This window comes from Rhinopithecus roxellana, chromosome 3, assembly GCF_007565055.1.
Source record: "Rhinopithecus roxellana isolate Shanxi Qingling chromosome 3, ASM756505v1, whole genome shotgun sequence".
Classification (NCBI taxonomy): Eukaryota; Metazoa; Chordata; class Mammalia; order Primates; family Cercopithecidae; genus Rhinopithecus; species Rhinopithecus roxellana.
The window spans coordinates 71141954-71154984 of NC_044551.1; the positions used below are offsets into that span (position 1 = coordinate 71141954).

The window sequence follows — 13031 nt, forward strand, 5'->3', positions numbered from 1 at the left end:
GCTGTCACCCAGGCTGGAGGGTAGTGGCGCAATCATAGATCACTACAGCCTGGAACTCCTGAGCTAATGGGATTCTCCTGCCTCAGCTCCCCGACTGAGTAGCTGGGACTACAGGTGTGAGCTACTGTGCCTGGCTAATTAAAAAATTTTTTTTTTCTGAGAGACAGGGTCTCACCATCTTGCCCAGGCTGAATATAGGATTGTGTCTGGACGATTATTTTCTCCTAGCACTTTGTCTTTAAAGAGTGAGAAGAGAGAGTGTAAGTGTCTCTGGTGTGAACAACTCGCCCATCCGAATACCTAAAGGAGAACTGAACCATGGTTGGTACTCAAATGTGAAGCCACTTTAAGGAACAGAGAAGCTCCACAGACTCAGGTGCTCACATCTTAGCTTCAGCCCTCTTGCTGTGCAGCTGTAGGAGTGTAAGTCTCCCTTCCCACTGAATTGTGAGCCACCGACAAGCTACATCTGCTCTCTCTTTGCCATTTCACTTTCCCTGTTCTAGCTCCTGATTTATCAGTGCAAGGTGTGAATTGAGCCCTCTTTTCTAGGGAGCCAATTGGAGACCATACCACGTATGTCAATTTTCAGTTAGTTACCCTGTGTCTCCAAATGATTTATCTTTTCATCTTTGCTTTTCTAGCAGATCATCCCCATAAGGACACAAACGTGTGTTCCCTACTCACAGGAAAGACTCTCTTTATGCTCACAACCTGCCACCTACCATTCCATCTCCCTGCCTTCCTTCAAGCTAGAGTTACTGTGTTTGCAATCACTGTACCCACTTTTTAAAAACCTCCTATTCATTCTTCAACCCATCCCAACCTGCTCCCACCCCCAGCTACTCATATGTAAACACCAATGATCCACCTTTTTTCTAAACATAATGTTGTCCCATAAACATAATCATATGCCATTAAATTTCTTTTTAAAAAGTGCAAATGATAAGGAATGTGATATGTACAGCCAGATTATCCCACAGAAGGAGAGAGAGAGAGAGAGAGAGAGAGAGAACCCGCCAAAGCACAAGCTTCCTTTTAAAGCCATATCCTCCTGATGCTACGAGAAATAGTTTTCTCTCATTAACAGTCAGTTTACAGTTGCTACCAAACTCCCAGTGAAAATAACTGACTAGATACATAGATCATATCAGATTATAACTGGGGTCTTTCAACTAACATTTATTTTGCATTTGCTGTGTGCAGAGCACCCTGCAAGATTTGGCTCGTATAGAAAACATTCACTCACTAATTTACTCACTCATCTAACAAATACATATTGAGTGCCTGCCATGTACATAGCACTGAATTCCTAATGTCAGCCACCATTTCAGCTGTTTAGAAATGTTTTAATCACCTGTCTGAATTTTATACTGCCCACCCCACCTCCAGTCCTGAAGTATTGGCACAGAAGGTTGCCAGTAAATTATTATTCATTATTCTCTAAACACACAGAGGCTCCAAGCCTGAAATTTCTCGCACACCATGATGGAAAGATGGCCCTGGGTTTTCCTGCTGTGTTCACAGTTGCTTCTCCCATTATGCTTTGCCTATGTATCTCCTCCATCAGCAGGTGGTAGAGAAGCAGGTGCATAACACCTTGGTCTCTGGCCATCTACTTAACTTTCCAAGGCCCCATTATCTTTAGAAAGGGAGACTCTGAGAGAGAAAGACACAGTGGCATGTGTTTGGTTGACCAGCTTATGTACTTCAAAAGGCAACACCCCACAGGGGTTACGCACTGTTTGCGCTTCTGCTGTGTGGACGTGCATAAAGATAAAGGCATCTGAGAAGCTTTGAGGTGAGGGCTGTGGAAGTCACTGGGTGCCTGAGGTGCCATTCTTAGGCTGTGGTCAAATAAGAGTTTCATGAAACGTGCTGAGCATAAAAGAACAACATATCTGCCTATGGCCGGTACTTAGAGCTACTTTCCCCCACCACTCGCAACCCTACCATCATAAAAACAAACTGCTGCATTCATTAGATTCATTCAGATTGGAAGGGACTGATTCCAGCAGATTATTTGGGGGAAAGGGAGGAGCAACAGAAGCCATCCACATCTTTGCAGCCCCTGAGTTCCTGTACTGGCTGGTGCTGAGCAGGCCTTCTTCATGCAGAACCCAACTACTAGGTAAGTCACCCAGTAGCTCTTGTGCCTCACTCACACAGCATGCACTCAGTTGCAATATTTTTTTAATTAAAAATTTTATCTTTATTTTTTATAGAGATGAAGTCTTGCTATGTTGCCCAGGCTGGTCTTGAACTCTGGGGCTCAAGCAATCTTCCCACCTCAGCTTCCCAAAGTGCTGGGATCACAGGTGTGAGCTACCATGTCCAGCATCAGATTCAATATTTTCTAAGACAGGGTCTAACTGAGCTGTTTGATCACCATGTTTCAATTAGGAATGCATTAGCTGCTGCAGCTCCAGCTATCACAAGCACCTTCACTGCCTAAGCAAATACAGAAAGCTGGGAAGTTCCAACAGGTGTCCTCGTGCATCTTAGTGACCCAAACTGGAGTCACTATGACTCTCCCTACCCCCACCCCATGAACAAAGGGGGCTTAGAAATCCAGTACTTCACTTCTGTAGTATCTACAGCAGAAGCAGGTGAGAGAGGAGGGAGCTGAGGTTGGAATATCTACCTTACCTTCCAACATGAAGCATAGATTGTCATACCAGGGACCCTCAGAGGTCCTTGCATAATGTATAATGACTGGATGTGGTCATTATAAGATCAGGCATAGATCCTGATTCAGTCAATTTTAGGCAAGGGTAGCAGGACTGACTTTACTTGAAGCATATAGCCCAAGCCAAAGTGACTTAATGCGGAAGAGCCACTGGGAACATCAACTCCAGAAGGTGCCCTGGGTATGGATTATTTTCCAGGAACACTCTGCAGAATGACTTCCTCAATATCCTGGAAAGGTGTGGCTCCCCTTGGGCCTGAACTTTTGCTGTTAAGAACCTAGATGAATGCTGCTGTCATATATTTTTATTATGCCTAAACTACCCCAAAAGTTCACTGTTTCTATTTTCCATACATTCTGTAAGTCCCTAAAATGTGTCAGGAGTGAGTGAGGTTTTGATGGTACAACAGAAACGAAAATAGATAGTGTTGATTTCCTCAAGGATTTTGCAGTCTGGTGGGAGAATTGCATTTATGAAATCATCACATAAATAAGCATAAAATTACAAACTCATAATGCCACTAAAAAGGAGAGAGCTATGAGAACATACCTGACCTTATCTGGGATACAGGGAAAACATCCCTAAGAAAGTGATTTTGAACAGAAATATAAAATAATTAAAAGGTAAAAGGATGGGCAGTGAGGGATAAGATTTCTAAGCATAGAGAACAGGTTCTGCAAAGCCCTTGAGTCAGAGGAAAGGATGGTGTATCCAAAGCTTTGAAAGAAGAGCCAGTGCAGCTGGAACATGGTAAGAAGGAATAAATTGATGAGAAATGAGGCTCGAGCTTGCAGGGCCAAGTCATGTAGGGTCTTGGGAAGACTTTGAAGGGACTCAAGTCACAGGTCTGACCTGTCATTATTCCATCGAACCAACCAGTTCTTGAACATTTGCACTGAAAGAGATGACCCAGTTTCTGTCTGTGGCTTACAGCCTCGTGGAGAACCATTCTTATTCTGGTGGGTATTAGGGTTTTGAAGAGACACAATTAATGGCACTTTTTTTGCCCACTTTTGAAATCAATTGAAAAATAAAACAACACAGTCAGCAGAGGAAGATGATAAGGATGAAGATGAAGCAGATGAATCAAATGCCATTCTTATTTCTAAAAAGGTTGTGTCAGAAGACATAGCTCATTCTAAGAGCCAAAGTGAGCTTGCAAACTCCCTTCTGTCCAGTTCAGACTATGGGAGCTTACCTGAGGGAAAGTTTGGGTTTGCACAGGTGTCACACCTACCCAGGCTACTGTTTTCCACTGTGCTAGGTGGAGAGGGAAGGTAGGAAGAACTGAATTAATTAGTTCCAAATTGAATTCCTCCTCCCTCCCCAGTGTCCTTTTTTGTTTTTGTTTTAGTTTTTTTTGGTGGGGGGGATGGGGGTCTCACTGTCACCCAGGCTGGAGTGCAGAGGCACTATCCCAGCTCACTGCAACCTCCGCCTCCCAGGCTCAAGCGATCCTCCCATCTCAGCCTCCTGAGTAGGTGGGATCACAGATACATGCCACTATGCCTGATTAATTTTTGTATTTTTGGTAGATATGGGTTTTCGCCATGTTGCCCAGGCTGGTCTCGAACTCCTGAGCTCAAGTAATCCACCCACTTTAGCCTCCCAAAGTACTAGTGTTACAGGTATGAGCCACTGCCCCCAGCCCCCAAGGTCCTTTGATAGATGAGCTTCCCTCCTTCAGAAATGTGGACCTACTGCTTCCACTTAGCAGCCAGGTCACTGTCCCCACATCTGTAGGGAGGGAAAGGGGTTGGACAAGAATCCAGCAGTACTTAGGGAGACTCTGTTCTCATGATTGGAACTTCAAGAGTAGGGAATAAGTGTTCCTCCCTTGTCGTTGCTAAAAGACATTAAGAGAAGGGACTCAAAATACAACCTGGTCCTTTTCAGTGAAGATGGATTCCGATAAATGACGATGGATCGCCTCCTACAGGAGAACACAATGCTACAATCCCCAAAGCATATGACTTCCATGCTGAACTAACTTCTGTTTGCTTTTTCATCCACATAAGTAAAATTCTCCAGTTGTTTCTTTTTCAAACCTTGCTTGATGTGACAGATGCCTGCAGTATGTCTAAATTAAAAGGGTGGCTTTTAGGGTCACAGAATGTTAGTGCTGGAAAGGATTTCAAGGTCATCAAGTCTAATCCTACTCCTTATTTTATTGGAAAACACAAGACCCAGAGAGATGAAGTGGCTTGCTCAAGGTCACCCAAGCCGTTTGTGTCCTCCCAATTATTGGGATTCTATGACTAGCGATATTTCCAACTACATCACGTTGATATAGCTGAGAAACTCATTATTTATAGAAAACCTGTGATGCCTTTATTAAAACAAAGCACAGGTTTTTATAAAATGAAAGTCACCCTTTTATCTGTTAACAAAAATTTGTGTTTTGTTTATTAACTTTTTTTATAGTGGAATAACCCCTGAACTAGTGGTTTGATTATTCTGATCCTAATAAATGTCTCCTTTTTAATGTTCTCTTTTCCTAATTAACAAAGTGCCAAGTAGAAAGAGATAAGTTATGCACTTTAATTACAATAACCCCAGGCTACAGGGAGAATTCTTATCACTGGCTTGGACCGTACATTCTGTGCTACTTAGAAATAACATTGGTAAAAATTTCCTGTAAGCTGTGGATTTGGGATCTGAGGTGGCGGGGCAGTCAGGAAACAGAAGCATTGAGGCTTTAGTTCCAGGTTTCTTCCATCATGCTGTGCCTGGTTCTCTCTGTGCTCATTTCCTTCTTATTAAAAATGGGAAATGACTATTATCCTGGATTATTATGAGAGAGGGAGTTTAGGATGCTGCAAAGATGACTGGGTTGCAGCAGCAGGAGCCTAGAATTCTAGATCAGCTCTGCCACTAATGAACTGCTTCTCTGGGCGAGTCTCAAGGATTCTTTGAGCCTTAGTTGACTCCTCTGTAAAATGGGCTGGTTGTGTTAGCTGATCCCTGCAGTCTTTCTACGAAAGTTAAAATTACTTTGACTCTAAATCCTTGTGATTCCATATTCCTTTTCCCATTCTTCTTCCATACCCTATGTTCCCCCAAACTGAGTGAACTCAGGTTTCAAAGAAATAAGTTACAAAAAGTGTCAAAACAAACAATTTTTATAAATACCAAAGAACATTATTCATTGAAAAATATGTGCCTTATTTTACTTGTCAAAATGAGCAGAGAATCTAGGATTATTTCCATTCTCATTATGGTATCATTTCGTAGCAGCAGCAATGTGCTTGTGGTCCTTTTCTCTGAGGAGTTCCCTTCAGGAAACAGAATTTCCTAGAGCAGATGGAGGGGCAGTGAGAGATCTCAGCCACCTGGATTCTAACCCTTGGCTTCTCTAACTTCCATGTTATTCTGACTGAACTGTCTTTAGATATTCGATGCAAAAAAAAAAAAATTGTGCGATAGAGTCTTATGGACATCGAACTAAGAATCATATTATCTGGTTCTAGAGTTAGAGCTTCCTCTAATAAGATGCATGGTCTTGATTTTAAGTCAATTGTCTTCTGTGGCCTCAATTTCCATGCTTGTGAAATGAGATTAGGCTGGATGGTGTCTAAGATTCTTTGCATTCTTAATTCTAGCTTCATTTGGGGAAAAGGACAGGATTGGTGGCAGTTTGGGGGGTCTTTGGATTGGGAGGCAGAGTCCCACCATGTTGAGCAAGGGCAGGACAGTAGTTCAGCACTGTGAGAGTGCCTCCTCTCACTTCTCTCAAAGGTGTTGGCCTTTGTTGAGTACATGAAGTGTTAGTGACATGGAGGAAGGGAAAGGATATGAAGAAATCTAAAATGTGGTTTCTGCCCTCAAAGGATTTACAATCCAGTTGGTAAACACAAGGGCAAGAGTCTAAGGCCAGGATCCCAGAAGATGTACACACCACCTTACACATGGGTTGACTTTATCAAGCAATGGGCATTTATGCTGATCAGAGGCACATATCCATGGCGGGGTAGCCCCATCCAGGAGAAGATGAAGGAATGTCCTACAGGTCTTGGTGGCTTCTTGCTTTGTGGAGTCACCATTTTTTCTCCAGAAGAGTCTGTTTTCTTTTTAGAATGTCGCTTGATTTTGGTCTTTTGATGGCACACATCAAACTCTGTCTCCATAGAATGCATGCCCCCTGGGAGAATATGTAGGCTATGTGTAAGGAGATAGGAGTGGGAAAAAGATGACAATGGGAAAAAGCATTAACCAAAATCCTAGGGTAAGAACATACAAGATGCATTCAGGAGACAACTGGCAGACCAGTTTGGCTATTATATAGCTTTAAAAGAGTATTTTTGAGAAAACAACAAAAACCTGAAAACATAATTAAGATTCAGATTAAGTAACATGATGTAGTCAAAAGAGAGACCAAGGATAAAATCTAGCCCTGCCATTCCTCATCTGCCTGCTTTTGAGCAAGTTATTTAATCTCTCTGTGTCTGTATCTCCACTTCGTAAGAAGGAAGTAATAACACCAATTTTATAGTATTTTGTGAGGATTAACTTAAGCAGTGTATGAACAGCTCCTAGGCACACTAAGAATGATCAACATATGGTAATTTTCTCAAATTCTATGATCTTTCTACCTCCACAGTGGCTTTTTCTGCAATAGGCGATTAGGAGAGCAGTCACCGGACAGACCTTGGATTTGAGTTCAGCTCAGCCAGTTATAAAGTCTTTGATTTTAGGCAAAATACTTAACTACTCTTAACTTCAGTTTTCTTATGTACAAAATGGGATTAGTCATACTTACCTTGTAAGATTATTGAAAAGTTTAGAAATATATCATGTTCAGCACCCAATAGTACCAGGTAAGAAGAGGAGAGGGAGTGGAATTCAATAAATCATGGTGATAGGGGGGAAGAAGGAGGAAAAAAAGGAGCTGTTTTAATTGAGAACCTTGAATTCTTGATCAAGAAGCCTAGAATTTATGTTGTAGGCAGTGGAGAGTCACTGAAGGTGATTTTTCAGATAGGAAACCATAGGATAAAGATGAAGAGAATCTTAACCTTGTTGAGAATGTGTCAATAAGGTGCACAGGGCAAGGGAGAACAGCCTGGAGGGAGAGAGACCAACCTACTGAAGACAAAAGCCAGTTTGCTTTATGTATGTGCTATATAATTCTTTTACTACCAAATGGATTTCTTCTTCTGGAATCTAACAATTCTGAATGTATGAGAGAGGCAGAGATAGAAATGGAGAGCGACGGAAAGGATAGAGGGGAGAAAGAGAAAGAGAGGGGTGCCAGGAGAGAGAGAGATACAGTAGTTCCCTTTCCGTGGGGGATGCATTCCAAGATCCCCAGTGGATACCTGAAACTGCAGATAATACTGAATCCTATATATGCAGCAGAACTAGCATAAATTTCGTTTTCCTTCACAGTTTCATAGATAGAAGATTTGTTTTTGCCATAGATCTTAGCAACCTCAGCATGTGATTTTTTTTTTTCTTTCCTTAATTCAGCTGAGAACTTTCGCCTTTTAATTTAAAAGATGCACTTCATGGCTTCTCTTTGGCATATCTGAATCCCAGAATCACTGCTCTTGCACTGTGGGGCCATTATGAAGTCAGATAATGGTTACTCGAATGTAAGCACTTCGATACCATGACAGTGAATCTGACAACTCAGATGGCTGCTGACCAAGGGGCAGAGAGCATATGGAGCATGGATGCACCAGACAGAGGGATACTTCATATCCCAGGCAGGACAGAGCAGGGCAGTGTGCTATTTCATCATGCTACTCAGAAAACTTATGAATTGTTTATTTCTGGAATTTCCCATTTAATATTTTTGGGCTGTGGTTGATTGAGGGTAAATGAAATTGCAGAAAGCAAAAATACAGATAAGGGGGACTGCTTGCTGTACAAAGACAGAGACAAGAAGAGGGAGCTGTCCTCAAGGGCTTTTTGTGCGAAGACATCTGGCACACTGATATGCTGCATGCAGGTGGCTTTAGAGAACATGCATCCAGGTATAAATCTGGCATCGACAGGTTGAATTTTCAGTTGACAGGTGGACTATTTTAAATAAAACTAGGGAATTGGTGTGGAAGGGGTGAGAACACCGCCTCTGCTTTGTTATCCCACCTCCACCAAGATGTTCCTGAACCCCTGAGAACAGCTCACTCCACCCTGTCTCTGGGTTATCTGCATCATCTGCTGACCACATTTCTGTCTTCTGGTCTGGGAGGAGATGGATTTCTGGTCAACAGCACGCCCCCTGACAAAAATGACTTTCTGCCATTTCCTTCCATTCCATTTTCAATCTGATTGCTGATTGCTTGGAGGAGTGCTATGGTAGGAATGTTTATGTCTCCCTCAAATTCGTATGTTGAAATCCTAACCCCCAAGGTGGGGCCTTTGGGAGGTGCTTAGATCATAAGGGTGGAGTCCTTGTGAATGGGATCAGCGCTCTTATTAAAGAGGCCCAAAGGGGCTTGTTTGCCCTTTTCACCATGTGAAGATGCAGTGAGAAGACACCATCTGTGCCCTCATCAGATACTGCCAGCCCTTTGATCTGGGACTTCACAGCCTGCAGAACTGTGAAAAATAAATGTTTGTGGTTTACAAGCCATCAGTTTATGGTACTTTTGTTATAGCAGCCCAGACAGACAAAGTAGGAGGGTGAGTTTGTCTTCGTGAGAATGGTGCGTGATTTAGCTTATTCTGAAAGCAAAATGTCTTTAAGTTTAGTTTGTGTTTTTTATGCTTTTTATGTTATCTTTCCTTTTTCTTTTTCACTAGTCATCCAAACACTGGATGTCTAAAAACTAATGGGCATCAGCATCCTACCAAAGTCAGTTTCTGTTGCCAAAGTTGTTACTGCCCTAAAGGCTGGTTCCTGGCTTGTTCAGTTGAGAGAGGGCAGGAAGTTAGTACCTGTGCTGGCCCAGATCCACAGTGAGGACATGCAGGTGCCCTGGAGCCGCTCTTTAAAAGGCTACCATCTCCTGATGGAATGCTTCCTGTGTGCAGCCTAAGTCAGAGCACTGTGGATCAGTGGGTTCTGCAGATGACAGTTGAATAAAAATGCCAACTGAATGTCCCCCAAAAGACAACGCTCTGTATTGACGTCTGAGAGCTTTTCTCACCCACATTTCAGTTCTAAAGATTTTGTCATCCTGCTGAGATGGATGAAATGGTTGGCCCCCAAGATACCTTATAGGGCCCCCTTTTTTTTGATTGTGGGAGTGTTTACTATAATCTCCCTTTCTTGTTTTAAAGACCGTTTAGTGAAATACTTTGTACATCAAAAGTATATATATAAGATATATATATATAACATATAAAAATAATATGAATATTTACATGTACCCAGCACTTACCTTAAGAAATAGAATATGATGGAATACTCTCAAAGGCCCCTGCGAATCACACCTCATTCACATCCCTTTTCTATCCTTCCTTGGGTATTTATGTGATTGTCCTGCTTTTTAAAAGAGTTTAAATTACATATATATGTATCCCTAAGTAATATATTGTTTTGTTTGCTGTTGTCTTTTATATTATGTCATCAAACTAGATATGTTCTTTTGCAACTTACAATTTTTTTGCATGAAATCATGTGAGATTAAGCCATGTTGACACATTAAATGATGATTCATTCCTTTCCCCTACTATATGGTACTCCATTCTATAGAAATGCTATAAATAATTTAGTCATTCTTTGTTGACGGACATTTGGGGTGTTGTTTGTTCTTATAAATCGCATATTTGGAGTATTTTTACTATTACAAATTCTGATGCTATGAACCTGTTCTGCACATGCCTCTTGGTACACATGTGCAGGAGTTTCTCTAACATTTGTAAGTTGGGGTGGGATTACTAGGTATGAACAAATATCTACTTTATGAAATATTTCCAAGTATTTCACAAAGTGACTGGACCAGTTTATACAAGTACCGTATGAGTCCTCATTGATCCCATCTTTAGTAACATTTTTATTACCTGATTGACATTTTTGCCAGTCTTGTCAGTATGAAATGGAAGCTCTTTCTGGTTTCAGTGGGCAATTCCTTAGTAACTTACGAGAGGAAACATTTTTCAATATGTTTTGGTCATTGATGCTTCCTTTTCTGTGTTGAATGCGTTGTTATGTTTCCAATACACTGCGTTCCATTCGGTGCAGCTCTGCCTGTGGCTGAGTTAGGCTAGATAGTGGAGCAAAGGCCTGTGCTGATGAAAGGTGTGCTGCTTTTCTTTGTGAAGGCCCTGAGGAGGCGGGAAGTGGCCACTATGGACCCCGTTATATCACCGACATGGGAGCCGGTGAGGATGATGAAGGATTTGAAGATGACTTAGATTTGGATATTTCCTTTGAGGAGGTAACAATAATCTCTGCTCTTAAAACCCAGGGTGTTAGTGTTTCCTTGCTGAACCAGGCAATTTAGCCAATGGACCATAAACATTGTACTTAAAACTTAAATGGGCCCATTTGCTTTTAACACTGATTTGTTTCCTCTGATGCTCAGTCTCCAGGGGCTGATAAATCAGTAGTAGGGAAGTACCAGCCGTGCTGATGTTCTGTAGGCAGCTCCTGCCTGCGGACTCCACAATCTGGCAAAAACATATTTCGATTTCCCACCAAGGGAAATTTCAGAAAATTGGGTGTTATAAGGAAATGAACAATTCCTTGACAATGTCATGCATCTTCATCATATTAGAATAAGAATAAATCATGTAATATCAGTTTTACTGCTGATTTTCTGAGTAACACAGGGAAAAGCACTGAAAGTCCCTGAGCATCAAGCTCTTTGTCCATAAACTGGAGTCAGTGCTGCCTTCCTCATCTCCATCCTAGGGTTTTTGGCAGTGACCATGTTTTAAAGTACTAGGCAACAGCTATCAATAAAACAGTCCAATCGCCATGCTCTGTGTTCATCCTGAACCCCTTTCCTTCTCTGGCTTTAGGTTAAACCACTTCCTGCTACCAAAGGAGGGAATAAGAAATTTTTGGTGGAAAGCAAGAAGAAGTCTATATCTAACCCAAAGACCATTTCCAGGCTCGTCCCCCCTACCTCAGCACCCCTCCCTGTGACCACGGTGGCTCCCCAGCCCATTCCCATAGAGAGGAAAGGGAAGAACAGTGTGGCCATAATGTCAAGGCTCTTTGACGTGCCTTGTGATGAAACTCTCTGCTCTGCTGACAGCTTCTGTGTCAATGACTACACCTGGGGGGGCTCGCGATGCCAGTGCAACCTGGGCAAAGGTGGTGAGAGCTGCTCAGAAGGTAGGCCCTTGGGGGAGAGGAAGAATGTGGTGATGAATTGGCACCATTGAGAGCCAGAGGGCAGTTTTGTGGTCCAAACATAGTTCCTTCTAGTCCCTTTTCCAAGATAAGTTCCTTCTTCCACATATTGGTCATTAAATTAACTATACAAGGCAAATTGTGAGGCAACTTTCATTGCTTCTAAGTAGACAGCAATCCTATTTCTATGTGTGCCAAATATGTAGTCCCTTTAAAGCAATCGATAAATCATCCTGATACTACCTTGGAGAGGTAGGTTTTACTATAATCACATCTCTACCAAAATATGCAGCTAAAACTTATGCATGAGGGTTAAGAAGGGTAACAACTGGGCCAACTTGTATTACACAAAGGCCCATATAGTTGAGGGCAAGTGACACTGGCCCTAAAGCCATTGGTTTCTTCTTAGGAAAGTCAGTGCCAGTCTCCAAAAATGCAACTTTTTCCTAAGAATTTCAGAAGCTCAAAGTCTCCAAGAATGAGAGTTGTAGGTATAAAAAGTACAGAAAAGAAGATAGCAAAGTTGAACAGATTAGTGAGGGTTCTCACTTAATGATATCCAGGCAATGCTGTATGTTGATTTTTGCTTTTGAAGCAGTGCGGAAGTAGCACTCTTTTGTGTTATCTTTTTTCTTTTTCAGATATTATTATCCAGTATCCTCAGTTCTTTGGCCACTCCTATGTAACGTTTGAACCTCTGAAGAACTCCTATCAGGCATTCCAAATTACTCTTGAATTTAGGGTAAGGGAGACACGTTGTTTGATGAGTGCTTTTTGGACACTTAACAGCAATGTGCTACATTCAAAGGCTGGGGGAGAGGAAGGGAGGCAGCAGGAAGAGCGATCAAAGGTAAATATGACACAGAGCCTGTCTCTAAACCAGCTCATGAGACAATAGGATTGAGGAGCACATTCACAACATTCAAGTGTGACAGTGAGGAGACAGTGGGTTTGTATGTCACTCAACTATAGAGTGGCTGACACGAAGCTTCCAAGTGAGAATGTTGGGGTCTGAGCAATGTTGTTCGTAATAGTGATTTCTCCCAGGCCAGGATTGAGAAGAAACAATGCATTCCCATTCCAAAATT

The 13031-nt window shown here is 42.0% G+C and overlaps 1 protein-coding gene across 4 annotated transcripts in view; it reads left to right on the plus strand.

Annotated features, from left to right (window-relative positions):
* EGFLAM (EGF like, fibronectin type III and laminin G domains) overlaps nucleotides 1–13031 on the plus strand; it is a 201040-nt gene that overhangs the window by 130757 nt on the left and 57252 nt on the right. For all 4 annotated transcript variants that reach the window (XM_030927902.1, XM_030927904.1, XM_030927901.1 and 1 more), the window contains exons 7-9: nucleotides 10905–11020; nucleotides 11607–11925; nucleotides 12585–12685. In XM_030927902.1, coding sequence (XP_030783762.1) covers nucleotides 10905–11020; nucleotides 11607–11925; nucleotides 12585–12685 — 536 coding nt within the window. The remainder of the gene's footprint in view (nucleotides 1–10904; nucleotides 11021–11606; nucleotides 11926–12584; nucleotides 12686–13031) is intronic.